This window comes from Euwallacea similis, chromosome 4 (genome assembly GCF_039881205.1).
Source record: "Euwallacea similis isolate ESF13 chromosome 4, ESF131.1, whole genome shotgun sequence".
Lineage (NCBI taxonomy): Eukaryota > Metazoa > Arthropoda > Insecta > Coleoptera > Curculionidae > Euwallacea > Euwallacea similis.
The window spans coordinates 2,746,371-2,771,915 of NC_089612.1; the positions used below are offsets into that span (position 1 = coordinate 2,746,371).

Consider the following 25,545-nt stretch of genomic DNA (forward strand, 5'->3'; position numbering starts at 1 on the left):
CTTTTTGCTACATGATATTCCCTTTTACGTAATTACGGTAGAGATTTTTTTATCATACCTTCCTCGCCTTCATTATTTCCCTTCGTGTTTATTTCTAGATGTTTGCCCTATCACCTTTTTCTCTCGTTCTCGTGCCGTCAATGCATTCTTTAATTATCCTTCTTCATTACTTATTGACTATTTCCATTCTATTTTTGACTATTGTAAATGACTCCTAAACCTAAATAAACCAGAGCGTTGAAACCTGTAAGTATTTTGCATTATAAAAAACGAAGGGAAAACTGAAATAATATACTGCGTGACATAGCAAAGAGAACACCCCTTAAAAATGGTTTAATTTAAATCGTTTTTGGTATGCATGTTTCTTATACTTACATAAGTATTGTATATCGTTAAAAAAATTAAACAAATCCGATGATTGAAACTTGATTAAAACTTAATATACAATATGTCGGCCATCCGTGTTGTCTTATGCACTCCTGGACACGTCTAGATATTAATCTAAGGAGATGATCGATACCCTTTTGAGGGATCTCATTTTAGGCTCTCTGTACGGCATTACAGGGTGCCGCTAGAGTTTGTGGGGTAAATTTTACCCACAACATCCTAAACATGTTCAATTGATGATAGGTCTGGAAATCGAAGTGGCTAAGATAAGAAATTGATTTCATTTTATTGGAAGAAATCCATAGTAACTCGACTCACATGTGGTAATGCATTATTTTATTGAAAAACTGAATTGCGGATTGTTCAGATATATGGCAAAAGATGCGGCTCTGAGACTTCTTGGAGTTACCATTGAGCGGTTATATTGCCTCTGATGAAAACCAAAGGTAAGCTGCTGCCATAAGCTATAGCGCTCCCACATCATTAACACTATAGTCTCATGTACGTGCCTCTGGACTAAAAATTGAATATCTTGTCTTACACTTCATCGCCTTCTCACTCTTCCCATGCATACTTCATGCATACTCAGACAAAATCTGACTTTGTCTTTGAAGACTACAGTATCTCATTCCAGGTTTCACCACTGAAATCGATTTTACTGGTATAGACTGGTAAGAAGTATTCAATGTTCAGCAAACTACTTGTCTGCCAGCATTCTGGACGAGACGAACCTGCCTCTCAACATCAAAGTCTAAGGTGACATTCTTGGGGTTCTTTACGTCTTCGACGCGTTCCTGAACTTCTTCTTCTTCATGACTGGCCACGGTATTTAAATTTCGGTTCAAATGGCGATTTTTTAAAATGACAAACCAGTCTTTCGTATGCCGACCATATTGGACAAATCAAAGAACGCCTTTTAGAAGCACTGTTAGTCATAACACAAAAACGAATGCGGGAATGTAATTAAAAAACTGATCGGTTTTACATACCAAAAATGATTTAAATCAAACCATTTTTACGGGGTGTTCTCTTTTCTATGTCACGCATTATAATAATCAAAGTTTTGGTTTTTAACAAAAATTCTTTATTAATAATTAATTTTAATTAATATTGAAACATAATTACTAGAGTAACGTTGACACGTCCTGGTTAATGCACAAATGGCGGATCTCAGACTTAAACAAACGCGCTCAAACTGGCGGACTACCTCGACGTTGCCGCATTTCCTACTTCATAGCTTGTACAGGAAATAGAGCTTGATGTTGGACTTTGTCATTTAAATTCAAGACTTAACATTCCCAAGTCCGCTCTATGAAGGAGCAACGTTGGATTGTAAAAAAATGTCCATTTATAGTCATATTTAGGTAAAATTGCATGCTCTTTTTTCTTTTTTGAAGCTTTAGCACTTTCTATTGGAGCTATATTTATTTTTATCTTCAAATGTGAACTGTAGAATGATTAATTAATTTCTCCGCCCCAGGCCCTGTCCCTATTAGGGGAACCGTTTCTCTGCACCCCTCACAATATATTCGTAATGGGCATCTTTTTGCTAAATCTTCGAGCAGAAAAATTTTATCTTCAAGAAACGTTTCAAAACTCACGGTGTTATAATATTTATGAACCGACACCCTGTATACACAATAATAATCGCAAGTTTAAAAAAGTTTTATATCTTTATTTCAGAGCGTCAACTCACAGGGCGTAGTTGGAGGCAGCGACGACAGCGATCAGCACCAATGCCTGACGTGCCTCCGAGGGGGTTGCAAGACCTTCAACGGCATCTACACCCGCCCAGATTTGCCCCCCGGATACTCCTTGGTGGCGCAAATTCCCAAAGGCGCCTGCGGCATCCAAGTGCAACAAATAAAACACACTCGAAATATTTTAGGTGAGATTGCGTGATGTTGGTGACAAATAATGGTAATAATGGTTTCCAATGATAATGTGCCTCATGGTTCATTGGAGCGATTATCTTCGCGAAGAAAATGAGCGCTATTATATAAATTATTGTGCTATTGAAGCCTTCGGACCTCCTACGGCGGAGTCCATTAAGACGGGAAGTTAAGAAAAGCCGAAAAAATGGCCGCTGGAATAGAGTCGTGTTTTTTTTTCGGGAGAAGTTAAGAAAAACGGCAAATTAGGGAAAAATGGAAAAACTGTTAAAGAACGAGAAAACACGTTATATGCACTATCAATCTTGTGGAGGCATGACGGCCCAGGCTGGTAGATTTTCCTGGTCAGCTTTTTCTCGAGGGTAGGGGGGCGATGATTTTAAAAATTTCGCCCAGGGTGCTGGAGTTGCTAAAGCCGGCCCTGATTATAAGCTATTATCGTTCAATTTCCATTAATAAAATTGTTTATCGGTAATTCGAATTTGGAAAGATTGGACTCGGATGTGCCTTTGATCATATTATTTGGCTTAAACCCGCTTTTTTCTGAATCTTTCCGGCTCCTCTCCGCCGTTGAAACTTTAATTAAAACAGAGACAAGTTTGAAATTTGGTGTTTTTTAGCTTTAAAAATCAGCGATAATATCACTCAAATTCTCAATGGGGACTGGAAGTTTAGCCCCAGTAGAACATTCAAGGCTGCAGGCACCAAAATCACCTATGTGAAGCAGGATAACTCTTCCTTAGAGACAATCACAGCCTCGGGGCCTCTAGCTCTGCCCTTGGACATCATGGTAAATTACCCCAACATCATAGATTTTAGCTCATATCCCAGATAGATTATAGGATATCAGCAGAACTATGGGGTCAAGTATCGTTACGCTTTGCCGGAGGGACTGCCTCTAATTGCCCCACCGTTGTTAAGGCGTCCTCAGGAGGACAACTCCACCATTTTCAGCAACCAAAGAGACGACCCTAAACCTTCGGTCATTTATCCGGGACCCAGAAAAACGCGCCTAAGGAGGCGCAACTACCACTGGAAAGTCACGGGTTTGAGTCATTGTTCCAAGACTTGCGGAGGAGGTAAGCTGTTGAATTTGCTCGTTACGAGGTGCCTTGAAGAAACCCAATATAGGGACACAAAGCTACGTTAGACAGTGCTACAGAGCGATCAGTCCCACGCACCAAGTGCCTACAAACGAAAAGAGATGCGCTCATTTGGACGCTCCAGCTCTCGCACCGGTTCCTTGTAATGTGGAACCTTGCCCCAATGCCTCTCCCTTCTGGGACGGAATTTGGGGTCAGTGTTCAGTGTCCTGCGGAGAAGGAGTGCAGCAGTTTATTCCTCTTTGCAAGAAGGACGTGGGAGGTAAGATGGTCGTGGTAAGCGACGCGCAATGCGGGCACGATGGCAAGCCATCTCTTCAGACAAGAGCGTGTCAGGAGAGGGAGTGCGACGCATTTAGGGGCTTGAGCGATAACGAGCTGCCGCAGACAGTCACAGGGAAAGAAGAATGGACGGTGGGGGCGTGGTCTCAGGTAAGTGATAATTAGAGTATGTTTTCTAGAGAGGCATCAACGATGTTGCCAAAAGATTTAAGTTAGAATTGTGAAATTGCTTAAGCACACTAAAGTAACCAAATCGAATGCTTATCGACATCGGAAACGACAGATTCGGCTCGTTCTTCTAGGGATTTTGGGTGCGATTCGGGAGTATTAATTTAATTAATTTGAAATTGTGATATTTGGAATCATGTTTTTGATCAGGAATCTCAGTGGGTAGATTATTCACTTACGAAACGTCTACGACACTGCAAATTGGAGATTAGGCCTTCTGGGGACCTTGAGTTTAATTCGAGAACATTGCCTGAAATTGGTAACTTAGATTTACGGGGGTGAATTGAAAACTATGCTCGTTTTTAAATGTTCTACAGTTGGCGGTTGGGGCATTCCTTAAAAAACATATCGCCCGATGATGATTCCCTTCACAGATATTTTAATATTGTTTCCTTAGTGTTCAGTAACATGTGGAAACGGCCATAGAACGCGTTCAGTCGTGTGCCCTTCTGGCCAATGTCACGCGGAAAATCGACCTGCGCACGTCGAACATTGCCATCAAGGACTGTGTCTCGACTCTTCCCCCTCCCAAACTAGATCTACGCAACAAGAAGATTCGCTCTCGGCCTGGTTAGTCACGGATTGGTCTCACTGTTCAGTACAATGTGGTACGTCCCGACTCATCATTTTTTTCCATTTTCAAGCTTTAATTCTTGATTGTTATCATCAGGAATAGGAAACCAAAGCCGATTCGCCTTGTGCGAACACGACCACTGCAGCCCGGACTCGAAGCCGGAAACCTCAAGGTCCTGCTCCAGCGAAAAACATTGTGACGGACAATGGTTTGCAGGTACGAAACAACATTAAAAAGGTTTTTTTTATTGAATAGATCTATTTAGGCCCGTGGGGAGAATGTTCGGACTCCTGCAACGGCTTGGCAAGACAGAAAAGAGAAGTCCTCTGCATCGCCCGTATAAGAGGAGTTTCCCATGTTACCAATGAGATGGTTTGTCCTGTAGCTTCTAAACCATACGAAGAGCAGTCCTGTTATGGTAAATATATCGAGTTTGCAATATGGGGCTCTGTGTAAGAAAATTATTGTGGAAAATAGGTTTGTGCCCTGCCCAATGGTTCACAGGCGATTGGGGCAAATGCGAAGGTGCATGCCCCTCAGGAGTGCAACGTCGCGAGGTGAAATGTCTGGACATAGACAAAAGAGCTTCTAATGCGTGTCCTGAGGACAAAATTCCGGCAGCCAAGAGGCCGTGCGCGTGCGAAACGCAGCATAGAGAAAACAGGGACAGTTTTAGTTTTCGGTTGGCCCAGGATGAGCCGGTGGATCGTACGTACAGATTAATTTTAAACCGAGCCATTTTATACACTTTTTATCATCATGTCATATCATAAAAACACATTTGTCATTTTATCATAATTGACCTCATGTCACTTCATCGTTACATCACATGCATCATTTCATTATTACATACAATTCAGTTTTAAAATAAAATTATTAGTGGAACCTTGTTGAACAAACTTACAAGCTTTTATGTGTAAAGTGACCCTTCAAAGACCAAATCTTTTTATTAAACTAATTTGTTTTTTACAGGTTCGTGCATAGATAAAATTCAAAAGTGTCGATTGGCCGTGCAAGCTCGCCTCTGCAGTTACTCGTTCTACACGAAAAACTGTTGCGAATCGTGTAGGAGGACACAACAAGACTACATTTAAGCCTCGCTAAGAATATGAATTAGATGGGGGTGGTTTAAACATCCTCGGAGAATCTGGAACTGATAGACTTACTAACAAATTATCGTATTTTAAGACGTGGAGTTTCATTGGTCGCTGCTCAACGCAACGAAGGATGAAGCGTTACTATTAGAAGAATTTAATTATTATGATAATCGTATTTAAAACGGATGAAAGGGTTTGTCGGTGTGGTATGAAAGTAGGTGAGGTATGTGTGTATTAGCACCTGAAACTGTATTACACTCGGTTTAATGTTTTCTACTAGGCATACATTTCAGGTTTGGCGCGAGGAACATACTCTAAAAATTGTAATTTAGTTGTCTGTGATTGTTTTTATATAATATATAAAATGAGCAGTAGTTTAGACGCTAACTAGATATCTAAACATATTCTATAATAGGTCTAATTGTAATGTTTCCAAACTGCCATTTGTTTGAAACAGAGCATGCTCGAAATTGCATTTTTCATAAAATGAATTTTATAAAAACGATAATCCTCTCCCGTTTTTGATTTCCTTTCCTTTCCGTGTAGCATCGTCACCAAGCATAAACTCAAATCCAGCTATTGCAGGTAGGGGCACCAGATGAAGAGTAAATGAAACAAAAACCCAGGGGCGGGGTTCATTATATCATTATATCATCAAGTTGTGTATTTTAAACAGAAATTTTGAGCTTTTTCCATGCACTGCCAGACTAGAATATTATGTACATGTATGAAAAAGGACATAATTAGTAGAAATCTTAGTTTCATTAGAAGCGTGCATGAATAGAGAATAACTTATATTTTATGTGAAAAATTTAGATATATCTAAGATTATCACTCTGTAAAATCAATTTTGATTAACATAAAAAGTTTAATTTTAATTAATATAAAAACTTTCTTTAACGCTTTGATTGTTTTTTATTCAACCGAAAGGCAGCTTTTTGCAAACAATCTATAAAAACATAGGAAAACCCATTCGTTCACACCCAAATGTCACAAATATATTATCACATATTGCACGCGATGAATTAATTTGCAGTGTTCTAAACTTAATGCTTCGAAAAGTTTTATGTGTACAAAACACGTTCATTGATCATCAAACCATAAATGACCTACAAAATAATTTTCCGCTAAGAAAAGTTAAGTAAAAATTAGGATACTCCGATTTCAACGATATTTGGTTCTGCAGTAGACGTACGATATAGCTTTAGCATGTAAAGGTTAAAACTTGAATCAGACAAATTCGATTTTTTTGCTCCTAAAAATACCATGGACTATACATCATGAAAATTTTTAGCCGCAAAAGTAAAGTTACTCCAATTTGGAAAATATTTGGTACCGATATACGTACTTCAAATGTCTGTTCGGAAATCAAATACTTTAAAAATCGGAGCAATTCGATTTTTTATTAATTTAATTTAATTTTTTGCGGAGAATTCTCATGTACGTCGCTGGTTTTATGTTGATGATATTGTCGAATAAGCCATGAAGATTTTGATCTGAAAATTTCAGCTACTTGTGTGAAAATATTTGATTTTGAAACGCAAACGCTATACCCTATTGTTCGTACAAACGGTTGTCGTACATTCGGCATCTCTTTTCTCTCTCAGAAATTGATGAGGTAATGAGCTCTATTCTCGACTACCCTAGTTTATAGGTGGCGCATAGAAAGTTGTATATTCTACAAAAATTAAAATAAACACGATATCTTTTATACACATAAAATTTTTACTCACAGAGAAGTACGAATATAACTGAGCTGACAAACATTAAAAATACCGTATTATTTTTTATTTAATGACACTGTTTTATTAAATTCATCTAACGATTATACAGAAGTAATTTTGAATTTGGAAAATTCAGCGAAACATATTGAAAGACTTTCATCCTTTTGCCTCAGTCTCAGACGATCAAAAAATTTATCAGACAAGAGAGAGAAGCGCACGTTAGACTTCAAAAACTGCATAAGGATGTCGTCATTCGAGTTTCAAACAAGTGAAGCCAATTTGTGGCGCTAGCTTAAATGACACTTTACACGTAGCTCTTGAATATAGGCAGGTTTCCATTGTACGTTGCTCAATTCGACACCTCACACCTAGATGGCGCCACTAAAAGATCACAGATTTCTTCATATAGAAAGGTTATTGTCACCGCACTATACCGATGGTGCCACGACAAGAAATTTAAATGTTTCGGTACGTTCATAGCAGATTTTCAGAGAATTCCATCACGGTTTTTTAGCTATTTAAAAATAATAATTCAACACAAGTCAACAAGCTACCGCATATATATTTCTATTAAAACAATGAAGACCAATATTCACTTACAGCTAGACTTCAAACTTCGGCTTATCTACAACATACAAACTTGCACAAAGGATCAGGATATTTCTATATCTCCATTGCGTGGACGTAAAATCCAACAATCTACCGAGAATAAATCGAACGAATTTGATGATACAGAGACACTACAGCACCATTCATGGTCCAGGCTCCCGCCAAAAAAGTCACTATTAACGCTACAAGTCTGGACGCGCGGTCCGTGTAGTAAACGAACCAATTTGTGTAGAAGGCGTATGTTAAACTTATAATACCCACAGCGTAACCTGCGGTACCCAAGACGTTGTGGACCGCCTTAACCCAGATCAATTTCGTCGACAAACGCGGATTCAATTCGCGATGGTACTTGATCACTAGACCGGCGGGGATGGAGAGAAGGATTAATAGGAGGGAAATTAAACCTACATAGAGAAAACGTGATTAAAGACGAAGGTTCCTGATTAAATACATTTACCGGCAATTCCGTGAGTAGTGTACAAGTGATATCCAGGTTCGAGGTAACGGAAAACTAGGATATCTCCAACGAGGATCATCATAGTGGCAACAGAAACCACTGCGCCGTGGACGGTGTATTTGGCTGTCCTGGACATCTGCGTGGACCACAGTTCGTCGTTATTGAAGAGCATAATGGATTCAGCCATTAGGGGCACATACTGCAGAAAAATCGTTCAAACAATGCCCCTGAAGGAGGTAAACGTGCGGTGTTTGAGGACACTTACTCCGAAGGTGCATAATATGATATGCCAGGAAAACCAGTAGTTGTAATTTACTATGGCAATCCAACAGGCATAAACTACAACTCCGGCGATGCCGAACCTTGCAAGATAGTTGCATGAAAATCTTGAAAGGTTTGTGGTGAAATTACCTAAATTTTCATTTTTGATTTTCTTTTCCGCAGAACTCATGGCGACCGACCCGTAATCACAACATTACTGTGCGACATTGAGTTCAACTTTATGTTAAAATACTAAAGGCAAATATTTAAAAAATGGATTTCCCATTATAATCTTCATTGCGAAATTCCAAGTAGCATGCGTTTCAGTATTATCAATATTTCTACTATAAAACGACAAGGTTAAGATAAATATACAGGGTGGTCAAATGAGAGCGCGCCTCGGACGACTGCGACTTTACCAATGGGTTTGATCAAAAATTGTTTTCACGCTCATGTGTGGGACCTCTTGGGAAACAGATTAAAGATATTCTCATTTCTACAGGGTGTACAAAAAAAGACTGCCGGTTTTTTTTAATGAAACACTCTATATTTTTTATATGTTTGAAATTAGAAGAAGAAAATAATAGGAGCTTGTATAACACTCAAGAGATCTAAAACAAATACTCCTTGAGAAATTTAACGCAATGTAAAAATACAAAGGTCAAGAAACCATTTTTTTCCATAAGTGAAATGAGCAATTTAATTACCATTTGTTGATCGCTGCGATTCAATAACAACCATTTCTTTAAATTGAAGAGAGTTTTTTTTAGTTTGATATATAGGGTGAGCAAAAACATCGATTATATTTCGCTCACTTATAACTTAGTATGTTTTCCTTATTTTAAACGAAATGCATACAGGGTGTTAGTAAATAAGTGCGAAAGGTTTTAATGGGGGATTGCTCAGTAAAAGTAAAAGCTTAAGTAAGAAAGTTTGTATAAGCCCAGATCCGAAAACGCTTAGTTTCCAAGATCCAGAGCGTTGAAATTCTTATGCGGTCGCGCCATGGCATATTTTTAAGGAAAAACAGGCGCGCCAGCGAATTTTTTCGAATGTTCCATTAATTGTTAACAAAAAAAAACTCTTGGTCTTTTGTCGCTCATGAAGCCGTTTTCAAGATAAAAAAAATTATTTCCACTTTCTGTACTTGCCACAAAAAAAATGTTTCAGGAATCCCGCGTAAAATTTGCTTTATCAGTAAGCAAGGTGCCAGTTGATGTGCACCAGTGAATTTGTAACAATAAACAATCACATAAATAACATAAAAACCGATAGCAAAAAGTGGAAAATTTTACAAATGCTGAAATGAAACATTTGAAAAAATCGCTGGCGTGTCTTTTTTTCCTTTAAAAATATGTCACTACGTGGCCGTATAAGAATTTAACACTCTGTATCTTGGAAGCTAAGCGTTTTCGCACCTGGGTTTACACAAATCTTTTTACGTAAAAAAACCTCAGCAATCAACCATTAAAATCATTCGCACTTATTTACTGACACCCTGTATATATTACAGGTCAAGCCCGTTTCTAGAACGAACTAGTTCGTCCTAGGCCAAACTAATATATCCTAAACACGATAGGATCAACTAGTTTTCCCTAGTCGAAATTGGTTTGTCCTAAAAACAATCCACCAGGATAAACCAGTTTGTCTTAGTTTTTTTTATAGAAGAGGAAAACCTTCCAAAGGTACCCGGTCTGGTGGTCTGGCAACCGGGTTAGATGGGATTCATCCCTAAAGGGGACGCCTACCCACTAAAACCCTTCTCTCTTCACCCTGGACCCCTCCGGAACCGCCGTAAGGCATTACTTCAGGAGGGGATAAACCAGTTTGTCCCAGTCTAAACTAGTTTGACCTAGTTAGGTCTAGTGTAAAGCCGTGTTTCCACAGGATCAAATTCAATTATCGGCGTTTCGCGAGCACTAGCGCTTATTGTTTAGTTTGTAATGTATCCTTATGCTACATCAATGTAAATTGCCATTTCTGGTACTATTCCCGGCAATGGCTGGGTTTACCCACCCATTACCTTCGGCTAAGGTATTTTTTTTGTAGGAAATTCCCAGTAATATTCTCTGTCGGAACTAAAATTGAGGAACCCATTACGTTACGTAAAAGGTCCGACAAAGTTCAGGTTAGTTTTTATTTCAAAATAATTCATTTTATCCTGTAAGCCTGAATAGTTTAGACTAGGACAAACTGGCTTATCCTAGTAGATTGTTTTTAGGACAAACTAATTTCGACTAGGGAAAACTAGTTGTTTCTATCATGTTTAGGATATACTAGTTTAGTCTAGGACGAATTAGTTTATCCTAAAAACATGTTTGGCCGGTAACACATATATTTCTATGTGTTCGTTAAAACTACTAATCAATGTCCTTTCTAGTGACGCTAAGGTGTCCTATGTCCTATATCCTAATCGTTTCCCGTAATATGAAGTTTTATTTCATTTTAAATAACAACATTACATAAAAAAAGGTATTCTCAGGGTATGCCTTGGATTGGTTTCCACGGCTACACAAACATGTAATAATTCTTGTTATAATTAGTATCTGTTTGGTGTTAATGTAAGAGCTCAAAACAACAAATGATTCTTTACAAGAGAAAATTGATTTGATACTAATAATCGGAGAATGTGAAGAAAATTGTTTCTTAGCTTCAGTTGTGGCCAGCAAGATCACCCGATTTTACACGCATGGATTTCTTTTTGCGGGGATATATTACAGAGATGGTTTACCAAAAACCACCTACAATGAAGGAAAATGTGAAAATTTGAACTCAGAATGTTTTCAGAGAAATCTCAGCAACAACATTATTAAAAGTTAAATTGCCTTTTCAAAACGCAATGAACTTTGTATCCAAAATAATGGTCACCATTTCGAATTTATATTTTATTTATTCAACTTTACCTTAACAAAAAACATTTTATTTGTGGTTTTCGCTCATTTTAAAGAGTTTCCTGAAAATGTGGGTTTTCAATTAAATGAAATACCGTTGTTGAGAAATTGTTGTAACCATGGAAACCCATCCAAGGCAAAATGAAATGAAACCTCATTTTATGGGAAACGCTCAAAGATAGGACCACTTGAAAGAGCATTAATTAGTAGTTTTAATGAATACACAAAAATGAACACATTCCATTTAAAACAAGGAAAATATACAAACTCATACGAGGACAAGATGTAATCAATGTTTTTTCTCACCCTGTATATCGAGTTACAAAACAACTTTAATTCGAAGAATAGTTTGTGGTTAAAACGTACTAGTAAGAAAGCGGTAATTAAGTAACTCATTTCATTTAGGAAAAAATGTTTTGCATTTTTACTGGCATTTGTACATTTCATTAAATTTCTCAAGGAGTATTTGTTTTAGATCTGTTGAGTGTTACACAAACTCCTACTATTCTCTTCTAATTTTAAAGATATAAAAAAAATTATAGCGTTCCATTTAAAAAAAAACCGTAAGTTTGCATTATATCTTTTTTTGCGTACCCTTTATAAATGAGAATATTTTAAAATGTGCTCTATGAGGTCCTACATAAAAGTATAAAAACAATTTTTAATCAACACCATTAATAAAGTCGCAATAATCCGAAGCGCTTCTTATTTGACCACCCTGTATTATTTACTCCCAATTAACAAAAATGTGCAGAAATATTATTATCTCTTTTATATTTATATTAATACTTAAATGAGTTTATTTATAGATACAACATGATCCAAACTTGGCTCCCTGGCTGTTTAGTATTTTTAGTTTTATTATTATTTGTTTTTTAATTATAATTAAGTATGTTAGTGTATCCCGATGCTGCATCAGCCGTTTACGTCGGGAATCACATCAATTTCATTATTGGCCAAACATCCGAGTTTAATTGCTGACCGCTTCGCTGGCAATAACTATAAGGAATCATTGTCCAGTAATCTAAGCCGTTAGGCGCTAAGGTGACTCATGGCTGAGTAGCCAAAATTGCCATGCTTATCAAGGGTACGCTTATTAACAGCGTATAGACAGTTTATTTTTTAATCCCCGTTGAAATATGATTATGTAAATCAATATACTTTGAGAATTTGAACCGATAAGTTGTGGCTGGTACTGAAGCCAGCTATGTTGTTTTAATTCTAAAATACCCCAAGTATTTAACACTGGCCTTATTTTGGTTAAACAAAAGCCAGAATCAAAAATCAAAATAAGGACTCTTAAATGAAGTCCCCTAACGTCAATTTTTTGCCAAAAACTAGATTTTTCCAAATGTGGGAAAGTGGCGTCCGCGATGTCATCAACATTTGATTTTTCAAAAACATACTTTTTTTCTATATTAAGAAATTTTATATTATTCTAAACAATTTTGGATAGGAATAATTTTTGGGATCACTCTCTGTTTCGAATCTACAGTATACCATTTTACAAATTTAAGTACAATTTACTACATAGAAATGTACACTTATGTATTTGATTTAGGTTAAATCAAATAAAAATAAACATTATTACGTATTTTCCTAACATTTTAATAAATTAGGGGCCTAAAAACTACCTTCATTTCCTAACGCGAACTATTTGAAAACATGAACACGGCTATCCTTAATTAGCTCACGTTTGCGAGGCTCTACTGTAATTACTTTTTGCACCAGTCTTAACATTTGAGCAATTAATTTATCGATTGTCTCCTGTAAGATATTTGCCCAGCTTTGTTGTAAAGCTCTCCACATGTCTTTGCGCGATGAAGGACATCGATCCCGTACATTTCTATAAGTTCTTCCCACAAGATCTCCATTGGATTGAGACCGGGACTATGAGGAGGCCATACCATGTTTTTCAACACTCCTTCGATCTCTTTCTCTTCCAAATAACCTCCGCGGAATTTTGAGCTTTGAATCGTTGTCTTGTTGACAAATGAACCCATTGCCGATCAGTCTTAACTCCGAAGGAATGGCGTTTTGTTCTAGGATCAATTAATACAGCTGCTTTTTCATAATTCCATCAATTTGTACTAAATCTCCGGTTCCACGGCCTGAGAAACAACCCTAAACCATAATGGAACCACCGCCATGCTTGACGGTTGGCACCACACTATCTGGCGCCATCTTTTCTTCGGTACCACATAAACTCTTCTTTTGGAACACAAATATTTCAAAGTTCGATTCGGCAGTCCAAAGAACTTTTTTAAAATCGTCTTCTGAAGCACGATGGGTAAGGGTCCACCGCAGCCGTTTTTTCTTCTTTTGAGGCCTCAATAAAGGTTTTCAAACAGCTACGCCACCAAACAAATTCGCTTCCGTTAATCATTTTTTTACTGTAGTGAGCGATGCAGGTTTCCATTGCAATTTGCTTACTTCAGCGCAGATTTGTGGTGCTGTTAGTCGCCTTTTCCGCTTACTGGTAACAGCTATGAAATTGTCTTCATGAGATGTGGTAGCCTTTGGTTCCCGAACGTGGACGATCTCGATTACTGCCAGTTTCTTTGAATCGGACAATTGCGCGATGGACACAACTCTTCGATAATTTAAGTTGAGATGTAACTGTGCGTTCGGATTTACCTTCAGTATAGAGAGGAACGATGGCAGATCGAGTATCAGTGCTAATTTCGTGCACTTTTCCATTTTCAAAAAGTCTTGAGTGTAAAAGTCAGAAATTAAGACAAACTATGATTGTTGTACATAAAAGGTGGAGTTGTTCACAAATAAGAAAGTTAATTAATATGAAACATCTGTTTTAAAAAAGTTCAAAACAAGCACAATGTTTGGTCTCTACGGGGTGATTTTTCAGTTGATGTTTTCCTTTTAACAGAAGATATAGGTCAAAAAAGTAAACGTTTGTATATGAATATATTAATACAGGGTTCCCCATATTAGAGTATCCACTTTAAAAGTCAAATAAAACCTTTCCAATTAGAATAAATAAATTTTTTATTTGACTAATATACAAAGAAGTTTAAATTACAATGTTTCACAACTTTTTACTCTCTACAAAACGACATATCCAACGTCATTGAACAGCTTTTAATGACTAAGGAATCGTTATCAACTTCATTATTTTAAATACGGACCTGGAATTTTTATTTCATATTTCAAAAGCGCTTTTTATTCCTGACAGACCCATGTATAATATGTTTACATTTATTAACGTTTCAACCCCAATAATTCATCATCAAAGTATTTTTTATTTACCTTTTTAAACTACACTACATACTAGGTCATTATGGAAACGATTTTCTAACAATGTATGTATCTACATTTTTAGGAAAACGATTTTCAAGATTTGCTAGATGATTTTCCCTTAGATGTTTTTGCGCAATTTCAATATTTCCAACAAGATGGAGCTCCCGCTCACCGCGATCGTCGTTACGTGAGGTTTTTGAACCGCTTTAAACCTAACTGCTGGATAGGAAATATCGGCCCAATATTATGGCCACCTAGTTCTCCCGATATGACTGCAATGGACTGTTTTATTTGGGGAGTAATTAAAGGCAAAATTTATAAAACCCCACCAGAAAATATTGACAACTTAAAAAATAAAATTATCTTTGCGCATCAAAGCATTTCACCCAGAACACTTAGAAGTAACCAGAAAAAACTTATAAATAATGTACGGTTATGTCTAAGAGAGAATGGAAGGCACTTTAAACATTTAGAATAATTATAGGCTAAATAAATACGTAGTGTAGTTTAAAAAGGTAAATAAAAAGTGTTAAAAAAATAATATGAAAAAATATAAAAAAATAAAAATGGCCTGATAATGAATTATTTTGGTTGAAACGTTAATAAATGTAAACATATTATACATGGATCTGTCAAGAATAAAAAGCGCTTTTGAAATATGAAATAAAAATTCCAGGTCCGTATTTAAAATAATGAAGTCGATAACCATTACTTAGTTATTAAAAGCTGTTCAATGACGTTGGATATGTCGTTTTGTAGAGAGTAAAAAGTTGTGAAACATTGTAATTTAAACTTCTTTGTATATTAGTCAAGTAAAAAATTTATTTATTCTAATTAGAAAGTTTTTATTTGACTTTTAAAGTGGATACTCTAATATGGAGAACCCTGTATAAGTTGGAATGTGGAAAGCCTCGCTTTCCACATTCCAACGTTTTTATCATTTATTGTAGCTTACTTCCTTTTATTTAATGTGGTGAAAAAAATATTTTGCTAAGCCCAACTGTTTTCGTATAAAATAGGTGGGACGTCAAGTTTGAATGACCCTGTACATGGCTCCCTACATATGTACATACGGGGTGATTCACGGTCGATAGTCTCAAAATCTGTTTTTTATTTACCATTTTGCTCCAAAACGAGAAATAAAGCTAGTTCACTCTTGGTAGAATTTAATGTGTTTGTAGTTTTTGGGCACCCTGTATAAAAAAGTTCAAACTTATCTTCGTAAATTGTATTTTTTCGAGAAGCAGAGACTTATCAAGAATGACTTTTTGTCGAAAAACGACATTTTTGGTCACTTGTCCTCTTGTACCCTCTATCTGTGGGCATACTGTATAGATAAATGGACTTGCTCTATCGACTTAAAATATTCTGAGTAATGCAGCGTTGCCGGTTCTATTAGAAAGTACTAGCATCTCCGACATTTTAAATGGAACACCCTGTATATTTTTTCATTTGTGCGTTCTATATTTCGTTCCAATAATTCCCGCACTTAACTTCCTATACCTATCTCTAGCAGTTTTCGGAATATTATTTAATTTTCTTATTTTTTATTCAAAGTGAGGCTTTTAGAGAGAGAAAGATCGTGACATCAGCCTTCGGGAAACGTCTAACCTACCATCGACCGTGAATCGCCCGGTATATAAATACAAAAGAGTGTAGAGGCAGAACGGTAGCTTTTCTGATTTCCCGTCCTCCGAAACGGATTATTTTCACACCGTCTTGTTCCGCACAAAGTACTTGTACTCTATTTTCCCTCTATTTAAAACACTAGTGAATTAAAGGGTCGTTAGTGAGTTAATGAGTCGATTCGATTAAAGGCAATATCGTGGTGTCGGCCACGTGCCAAACGCCGGCTGGTGTCACAACACCACCACGAAAATCAGGATGATGGTCGAGAAAAATACTACCGTTAACGTCAACAAGTCTATAATTAGAATCAATGATAACTTTATCTGTACGTGGGCGTTCGAACGTCAAGTTAAGAGTGTCGTCCAAGTTTGGAGGAATTGCGAATCCAACTTTACACCTCGAGTTCCACTCTAAAAATCCTAAAAAAAAAAGACACCTGGGAAAAGGACCAGAATTTGGTACCCGCCCGGGCGACATATCACTTTAAGCCACTAGAGATTTAAGGGTTTTTTTTAATGACTTATTTGATGTTCTAATACATGATTTTTAACAAAAAAATGCGGATTTTAGACTTTTATTGCAAAAAAAAAATTCCTTTGCTATTTTGTGTTATTTTTCGACTTTAACATTTATTTGCGATAGGTAAAATGTCCTTCGGGACCGTGGAGTAAACTGGGGTGTTGGGTGGGGTAAAGTAAGGCTAGGTAGGGTAAGGTGTGGAGAGAATGAGAAGGATGGTGGAAGCTGTATTTGGGAAAACAAAAACAAAAATAACAATATTTATAGACAAAAATAAGGAGAATAAAGTAATAAATAAAAAGAAGAAAACTTATGCATTAGTACTAAGCAGGATACCGGGGGAACAATTGGGGTAAACGGTGGACAGAATTAAGGAGTCAGTAGGGGGTAGGGAGGAAAAGGAGCAAATACAGGGACTAAGAACTACTAGGGATGGAAAAATTCTGGTGGAAATGGGGAAGGATAAAGAAGATGCGAGGAAGCTAAAGGAGGTTATTGAAAGAAGCATAATATTAAAGGTGACAGTGAGCAGACCACATAAGAAAAGGGACATAATACACGTAAGGGGAATGGACGTTACGGCGAGCAGGGTAGATGTAAGGAGAGCGCTATTGAAAAAGGTGGAGGGACTTAAGGAATGGGAGTTCTCAGTGGGGGGCATGAGGGAAAATAGGACGGACACACAGACGGTGACGGTTATGATGGATGAGGAAAAGGTGAAGGCGCTTATGGGCGACCCACACTTAAGAGTGGGATATAATATGGTAGGTGTAGGATGGAAAGGGGAGTGGAAGTGGGGAGACGCTACAGGTGCTGGGGGTTGGACCACGTAGCGAGGCACTGTAGGGGAGTAGATAAGACAGGGTGTTGTTTTGTGTGCGGAGAGGAAGGACGTAAAAGGGATGAGTGCAAGGGGAGAGAGATGTTGCATATGTAATGTGGAGGGACATAGAACGGGGATGGGTAGGTGCGAGGCTTTTAAAAAAGCTTTGGCCGCTGCGAGGAGAGAGGAAAGGAGGAGAGAGTTTGAGCCGCCCCCCGTAGAAGGGGGAGGGACGTAGACACTAAGAATACCCCCCCCCCTGAAGTAATGCCTTGCGGCGGTTCCGGGGGGGATCCAGGGTGAAGAGGGGAGGTTTTTAGTGGGTAGGCGTCCTCCCTTCAGGAGGGTGAATTCCGATCTGGTCTGGCGACCGGGTTATGTGGGATCAGGCCGGGTACCTATGAAGGTTTTCCTTCCCTATACAAAAAAAAAAGGTAGGGTAAGGGTATGGGCCAGAGTCAAAGGTAAGAGGAATCGCTCAAGTTAAATGGAAGAAGGGGGAGGTGTCCTTTAGAAAGAGTAAGATAAAGTAAGGTAAGTGAGACCTATATCAATGTAGACCTCCTGCTTACATTAAATTAGTTAAGCTTATGTTTAGTAATAACTATTAATAGTAGTAGGTTAGGTTGTGTTAGGTTTGGTTTGGTTTTGCTAATGTTAGTTCAGGTTTCGGATCAGTTTTGACGGTTAGTTCAGGTTAGGTTCAGGTTAGCTCTTTTTTGTTTTGTTTTACCCCACCCAGCACCCCAATTCACTCCACGGTCCCGAAGGACACTTTACCTATTGAAAATAAATGCTAAACTCCAAAAATAGCACAAAATAGGGAAAGAAAAAAATCTTTTTTTTTGCAATAAGTCTAAAATCCGCATTTTTTTGTAAAAAATCACGTGTTACAACATCAAGTAAGTCATTTAAAAAAAAAGCCTTAAATCTCTAGTGGCTTAAACTGATATGGACCCCCCGCCCGGTTTGTTCCGATTGACCAATCGGAACGCAGATTAGGTTAGTTCCCACGAATTTGGAATTTTAGTTCAAACGAAAAGAACCAGACCTCAAAAGGTTTTTGCAATTAACTTCCTAAAACATGCGACTCTCTGCCAGGGGCCAAATTACTGATAACAACTGATTAGTGGCGACAGAGTACTCGAGGAGACTTGGTGCTCACGGTCGAATTGTTGCGACACCAGTCGGTATTTTATACGTAGGCGGCACCACGTTATGGATTTGTCAGGATTGAGACGACTCACTAACTCACTAACGTCTTTTTACTTCACTAACATTTCCAATGGAAATAAGACAATACAAGATTTAGAATATAGGAATTGTAATAACAATAATTGATGATTTATAAGAATGTCGGAGAACGAATGTCTGTTACGAATTATCACTCTAATGAAAGGGTCTCGACTACTCACGGTGGAACAAAAAAGTATGCGTACCCCTCTCGAAATGAGCTTTGTTAAGGTTCCTTCGATAAACGAAACCACGAAAACAACAATTTGGTTTACGAAAGTGGACTGTATTAATTTTCACTTATATGTATAAATAATGACAAAGTATTGGTCTAAGTATAAAGTGGGAGTTTGCTTAGTTGGGAAGATTACGGACTGCGTTCACGATCACATGTCTAGAGCGAGCACTGGTCAAAACAGAGCAAAATCACTGCGATCATCCCTTAAGTACTAAACCTGAGGAGCTCCAACCAGGGGCGCACCAATACCAGAAGCCCTTACGGGCAATGGTTGCGCCTAAGGTCACAAATCGCCGCCATCTGGCAAATACCTATACAAGTCGCTTTCATTGAAGTATGGCAAATCCGCCGAACTACGGATCGCGGCAATGGTCCAATTTAGAAAGCTCCCTTTGACGAGCAGCGTATTTCCCAGCCATAAAGAGCCCTTCGATATGGCCTGATGGGTACGATGGTCTGGCGCCCAGATGGAATCCTTCAAATACGTATCGATGCACATGGGCGTAACTTAAGGGATGAAAGTACAAAATAAATTAACTAAGCAAACTACTGTTATGTACCCCGATGCAGGGAGATGGGTTTGGTCAACAAAAACGCGTTGGTTCTACTAGTCACTACTATAATCAACTATTCTGGTCGAGATTCTATTCGGAAGTGCCTGTTTTTACCCTAAAGCTGTATTTATGTATATATCTAATCAAATAGAAGGGTGATTACAAAACTAATTACTATGCAATGTCTATTGGAAAAACCCCGGACCTTGGCTTAATTACTTTATCTGTGGGGCCAAGGTTAAGTTAGTATTATTGGTTGGGCCAAAGGCCGAGTTAGTACAGAACAAATATTAGGTCGTGTAGTATGAAATGAGTAGATTCTCGAAATGCCACATTCAACTGCGAATAACTTCACTCTAAATCTATATTTGGACTTGACTTTTTTACGTGGAAAAGGCACATTCTTCCTCTTTCGATCAGAGTTTAAAGTGTTAAAAATTATTGAAAACTTTTATTTTTATAAAAATTTTTGTGCACCCATGCAAAATAGTGAAATTCGTGCGTTAATGAAATATGAGTTCCACCGTGGAACCACAACAGCTCAGACGGCTCGCAATATTAATGATGTGTTTGGTACTGAAGTCACTTCACAGCAAACAGTATCTCGTTGGTTCATGAAATTTCGTTCTGGCAATTTTGACCCAACAAATGAACCACGTGGACGACCTGAAACTCAAGTGGATAACGATTATCTGAAAGCCGTGGTGGAAGCGAATCCACGTGAAAGTGCAAGCGAATTATCGTTAATATTCAGTGTAACCAAAAAAACAATATTGACTCATTTGGCTGAAATTGGTAAGGTGAAAAAGCTGGACAAGTGGGTACCGCATGAGTTGAGCGACATACAGAAAGAACGACGTGTCGAAGCTTGTGTTTCTTTGTTGTGCCGATATAATAACGATCCATTTTTGAATCGGATTGTTACTTGTGATGAGAAATGGATCCTATATGACAATACCAGACGTTCATCGCAGTGGTTGGATCAAGATGAACCACCAAAACATTGTGCGAAAAAAAATCTTCATCAAAAGAAGCTCATGGTGTCCGTTCGGTGGTCCAACGCAGGTGTCATCCATCACAGCTTCATGAAACCTGGTGAATCGATTACGGCTGATGTCTACTGCCGACAACTGACCGAAATGATGAGGCAACTGACGCCAGCCAAGCAGCCAAGATTAGTCAATCGAAGCGCACCGCTATTGTTGCACGACAACGCTCGGCCACACTCCGCACAAGTCACCTTGGCCAAGCTACAAGAGTTGGAATTGGAAACTCTTCGTCATCCACCGTATTCACCCGACTTAGCACCCACTGATTATCACTTCTTTCAAAATTTGGATAACTTCTTGGTAGGGAAAACATTCAACTCTGACGAGGCTGTCAAAGCTGCCTTCCAAGAGTTTATCGACTCCCGGCCTGCAGACTTTTACAGCAGGGGAATCAATGAACTTCCCGTTAAATGGCAGAAGTGTATTGATAATGGTGGTGCATATTTCGATTGACAATAAAAAGATTTCATATGAAAAAAAAATTACTAAAGTTTCAATTCAATTCTACTCATTTTATACTACACGACCTAATACAATTCTTCATGAGAAATACAAATAAGCTCGAATGTCAGTTAATTTATCCTAATTCATAAGATAGGTACATTACACTACACCAAGAAACAATAACCTAAAGTCCTTAACAAGCTTATTTGATGTGTGCGATCAAAACAGGGAAACAAGTCTTTTAAGAAAATGATCCATAACTGAACATACCAAAATATTTTTATTCAGCAAAACATAAAGTTTATCCTCATTTTAATAAAATTAACCTAACGCTTAACTGCAACTCAAAAAGCATGCGCACCAGACAACTCGCCACGAAAAATTAGAAAAAAACAAAAATAACTAATACTGTGTAGGGCCTCCTTTGGACTCGAGAACTGCGTTTAGTCTATTATTCATAGAAAAAACTAGTTTTTTCGTCATTTCAGAAGAAATCTGAGTCCATTCTTGAGATAAGGCGTCCATCGAATCTTTTTTGTTGTGTATCCTCCTCTTTGGAATGCCGCGTTCCAATTCATCCCATAAATGTTCAATGGGGTTTAAGTCTGGAGACTGGGGTGGAAAATGAAACTGTTTAGGTACGTTATATGTATATTAACCACTCCTTTACAATAGCGGATGTACGTTTTAGATCGTTGTCCTATTGAAAGCACCACCCGCCAGAAAGGCCCAGTTTCTTTGCCGACTGCTTCATCAAATTGTTTTTCAATATATTCAAATAGGCAAAGCGATCCATTGTATCCACGAATACCAAACCCAGCTGCAGACATACAGCCTCAAACCATCACCGACACTCCCCCATGTTTTATGGTTGGAATTATATTTTTGGGGTTTAGCTCTTCGTTTGCCTTTCTCCATACTTTTTGTTTTCTATCTCAGCCAAACAAATTAAATTTGCTTTCATCACTAAATATGATGGAACTCTAAAAATTATTAGTTTTATCAATATGTTGACGTGCAAAGTCCAGCCGCTTTTTTTCTGTTGATATCGGTTATGAATGGTTTTCCTTAACACTCTACAATCAAAATCTCTATTGCGAAGAACAGCCCGTACCGTTTCTAGATGAATATTTATGTGGTGATTATTTTCAAATGTATTTTGAATTTCTACTGCAGTTGTTTTGAGATTATTTGCGACTAAACTTTGAATATAACGCTTAATGCGAGGAGTTATTTTCGCTGGACGGCCGCTTCAAGGTCTACTTTTGAATGAATTTGTTGCCGAGAAGTTTGCTAATGCTCGCTGAATACTAGATTTAGCCCGTCCAACAATTTGGGCAATAGCGTTGAGAGAATTTCCCTCATTTCCCAGCCTGACGATTTGCTCACGTAATTCAGTGCAAATCTATTTAGTTTTTGGCGATTTGCTTAAAAATTAGAATGTTTGACTAGTGAACGACCTATTCCAATGATGGTCAGATCACAACTAACACAGAAAACAAAAGTTAACTGGCAGTCACCTGTCAGATGTCAGAGATCTATTACTTAACATAAGTAGGTAGTATTCGTGCGCAAGTTGTGTTTTGGAATTAAGTAACTTTATTAAAAAAAAATTCTATTAAAATAAAGATTACAAGACCAAATATCCTAATTGCTACGATTAACTTAGGAAAGCAAAAAGATACTTTGTCGGGATGTGCTCCCTATTTTATATTCAGTAAACTGCAACTTAAGCAAGGTGTAATGTTCCACATTGGAGTGGGGGAACTCCTATTATATGGGTTCGTTTTAGATGAACTTATCTAACCCATGTACAAGGAATTTGATAACATAACTCGCATACTTTTTTGAGTTGAAATTAGGCGTTTTGTTATTTTTATTAAAATAGGGATTTATTTTATGTTTTGTTGAAGTTAAAATTTAATATAAATTTAGTCATAAATCATTTTGTTAAAGGATGCTTTTTATTTTGATCCCTTGCGCGAAATAAACTATTGTCGAGGAGGATAGGTATACTTTCCTGTCGCACTGTATACTACACCAGCATCATTAAGGGTAGTTAGCAGTTTAAACAGAACTTAGACCCTTGATCCAAGTTAACTTCATTTTGATGGCTTCGTCATATCAGACGAAGGGATGATGTTTCTTAAGTCGTAACACTATCATCAGGTTTTCATAAGAAATCAACATAAGAAAATGAATACATAGGCGCAACCTAGGGTACATAAGGAAGTATATGACAAAATCAGAACATCCCTGAAGTTGAGCGATTCATGTGTTTTGGTTATCGGTTAGATTCTGAAAATGCATAACTCTCTATTCGTGGCACCAAGATGTTGAATTAGATGAGACCAAATTCTTGATGCGTCTAGTTAGCAATGGACTGGACGCCTGCGAAGGACCACTCTGAGTTCGCGGTCTCAGAGACGCCGCGTTCGCGCAAATGAAGAAAATCAAAAAACCCTTTTAAATGTGACTGAGGTTTATTGCTCACCAACAATTTCGAGCAATTTAGCAAAAGGAGCACCAACTTTCCGTGATAAGTTAACTCGTGTACTAATTAAACGCGTGTAGGAACCGTGAGTAAAGTATTGCGTACGAGTAACGTGCAAAGTAAGTCGACGAAGATGCACAAGAAGAGAGCGATTTTTCTTCTTGTAAAAGCTTAAATACTAGAGTTAATGGTAAGTGCACATAGGCGTACTAAAAACTAGGCCATCATCGGCACTTCTCCTAGATCTGTCCTTGTAGCTTAACTAACTGTTACATGCGCGGTGAGCCGGTATGGATAATAGCACGCAGGTAGGTTTAACACCTTTTTAATCACTTCTTTACAGTACTCGAAGGGTTAGGCCCTTTTTGCGGAGCTTTTATGCTCGCACCAGAAGAGAGAGCGTTTGAATCCTCGTCTCAAGCTACGTATCCTGAAGAACCCCATATGCCTGAACCCGACAACCTGACCTACTTAACGCCTCGTTAAGGGCGGATACGGTGTTCCCTGATATCATACCTTAATTTTTGCCACGTCAAATAAGAGATAGTGAGTACTAAATAATAGCTAGTCAAGTTGAGATGTAACAACGCCCTTAGATCCTCATGGGCAAATAATTATAAGGTGGTGAATTTGTGGGAGAATCCATAGGCGTAACTTAAGTTATTCTAGGCCCTTCGGGTTGCAGGGATTCCCATTTTAGCACCCAAAAGGGCGGCGAGAAGGCTTATTACACAGGTAGTTTTCAGTTCAAACAAAATGCGTACCAACATCTGGTCACACGGGCAAAGCGGCTAAAAAAGGGGGAATGTTCATAGGCGTAGCACGCGGGTTCCTTACATACTAATCACAGATTTAATTCTAGGCTTATGGAGAATACAATTAATCAAACTAATAGATTAGAACAATTATCGGATATTCCGTCCTCTATACAAGCCCTAAAAATAACAGATGGTGTTTTGGATGTGTATCCAAGTGATCAAAGCAATCAAATGCTGATTATGCTAAAACCGCCAAATTTTTTACACCAGGAAGCCGGACAATAATATTGTAATGTACCCTTAGGCTACACCTATGTACTCCACTACTTTAGCGATATGCCCGGAATGGCCATATGTTGGGAACCCCTTAGCTTCCAATAAGAGCCACCCTGCATAAACTTTCACTCCTTTTTCCTTGTCGAGACAAAAGTCCAAACTCATCCACGTTTATTCAAAATTTCTATAGCTGCAACACCCCCGGAAATCATCATTTCTTGCCGTTTTCTTAACGTTACGGTTTAGAAGGTTACCATCCGTGGATTACCCTGTTAAATGCCTAAAACAGGAGCACGCCTATGGGTACTGACCCCCAGATTTAGTACTTAAGGTACCCTGAAGCTTGTAAAAGGGACTAATGTATAACTCAACGCTCCCGGAATTTTGTTCTCTCCCTCATAATTCTTGCACTTTCAAATTCGGCTCTCTCTGTTGAATTATTGCTTTAATCCCAGGATCATTCGAGTTGGTAAACGATTAAGGTGTGTGTCTCATAACGAGTGGAATAAATATCTGCCCAAAGTGTTCCCGAGTTTTGTTTCTCAAAGATCCATCACGATATTTTCTCACCTGGTTCTTGTCGAACGATGTTTTCTCCAGCATATACCGTCCTTACCAACAAAACATGGAACTTTCGGCATCTTTTCAGATGGCTCATTTTCTTCAATATTTTCATCGGCATCTTACCCAGATTCACTATCAATTTGCCTTGTTCCAACGTCATCGTCTAAAATGAGCTCTGCTTCATCATCGTCCGGTCCTTCC

At 38.1% G+C, this 25,545-nt stretch overlaps 2 protein-coding genes across 4 annotated transcripts in view; one reads left to right on the top strand and one right to left on the bottom strand.

Moving 5' to 3' along the window:
- The window catches only part of loh (lonely heart), a 46,083-nt gene extending 39,664 nt beyond the window's left edge, over positions 1-6,419 (top strand). For 2 of the 3 annotated variants that reach the window (XM_066389168.1, XM_066389167.1), the window contains exons 7-15: positions 2,071-2,275; positions 2,900-3,069; positions 3,115-3,358; positions 3,411-3,814; positions 4,290-4,500; positions 4,563-4,682; positions 4,732-4,884; positions 4,944-5,174; positions 5,439-6,417. In XM_066389168.1, coding sequence (XP_066245265.1) covers positions 2,071-2,275; positions 2,900-3,069; positions 3,115-3,358; positions 3,411-3,814; positions 4,290-4,500; positions 4,563-4,682; positions 4,732-4,884; positions 4,944-5,174; positions 5,439-5,560 — 1,860 coding nt within the window. In that variant the 3' untranslated portion in view covers positions 5,561-6,417. Of the gene's footprint in view, positions 1-2,070; positions 2,276-2,899; positions 3,070-3,114; positions 3,359-3,410; positions 3,815-4,289; positions 4,501-4,562; positions 4,683-4,731; positions 4,885-4,943; positions 5,175-5,438 lie in introns of all 3 variants that reach the window. The other variant, XM_066389169.1, reaches the window with a different exon arrangement.
- Positions 6,420-7,856: 1,437 nt separating this feature from the next.
- On the bottom strand, positions 7,857-8,821 carry LOC136408261 (transmembrane reductase CYB561D2-like). The gene is made up of 3 exons (XM_066389138.1): positions 8,619-8,821; positions 8,354-8,552; positions 7,857-8,300 (listed from the first exon to the last, which is right to left on the bottom strand). Exons 1-3 carry the CDS (start codon positions 8,802-8,804, stop codon positions 7,987-7,989), a joined length of 699 nt encoding a protein of 232 aa, XP_066245235.1. The 5' UTR covers positions 8,805-8,821; the 3' UTR covers positions 7,857-7,986.
- Between the last annotated feature and the right edge of the window lie 16,724 nt (positions 8,822-25,545).

Excerpts from the sequence above, each read along its gene's own strand:
- LOC136408261 (XM_066389138.1), bottom strand. The coding sequence starts at position 8,804 with ATGAGTTCTGCGGAAAAGAAAATCAAAAATGAAAATTTAGGTAATTTC. Across the intron at positions 8,553-8,618 it reads TCATATTATGCACCTTCGGA|TATGTGCCCCTAATGGCTGA; the intron begins GTAAGTGTCCTC and ends ATTTTTCTGCAG. Across the intron at positions 8,301-8,353 it reads CACTACTCACGGAATTGCCG|GTTTAATTTCCCTCCTATTA; the intron begins GTAAATGTATTT and ends TTCTCTATGTAG.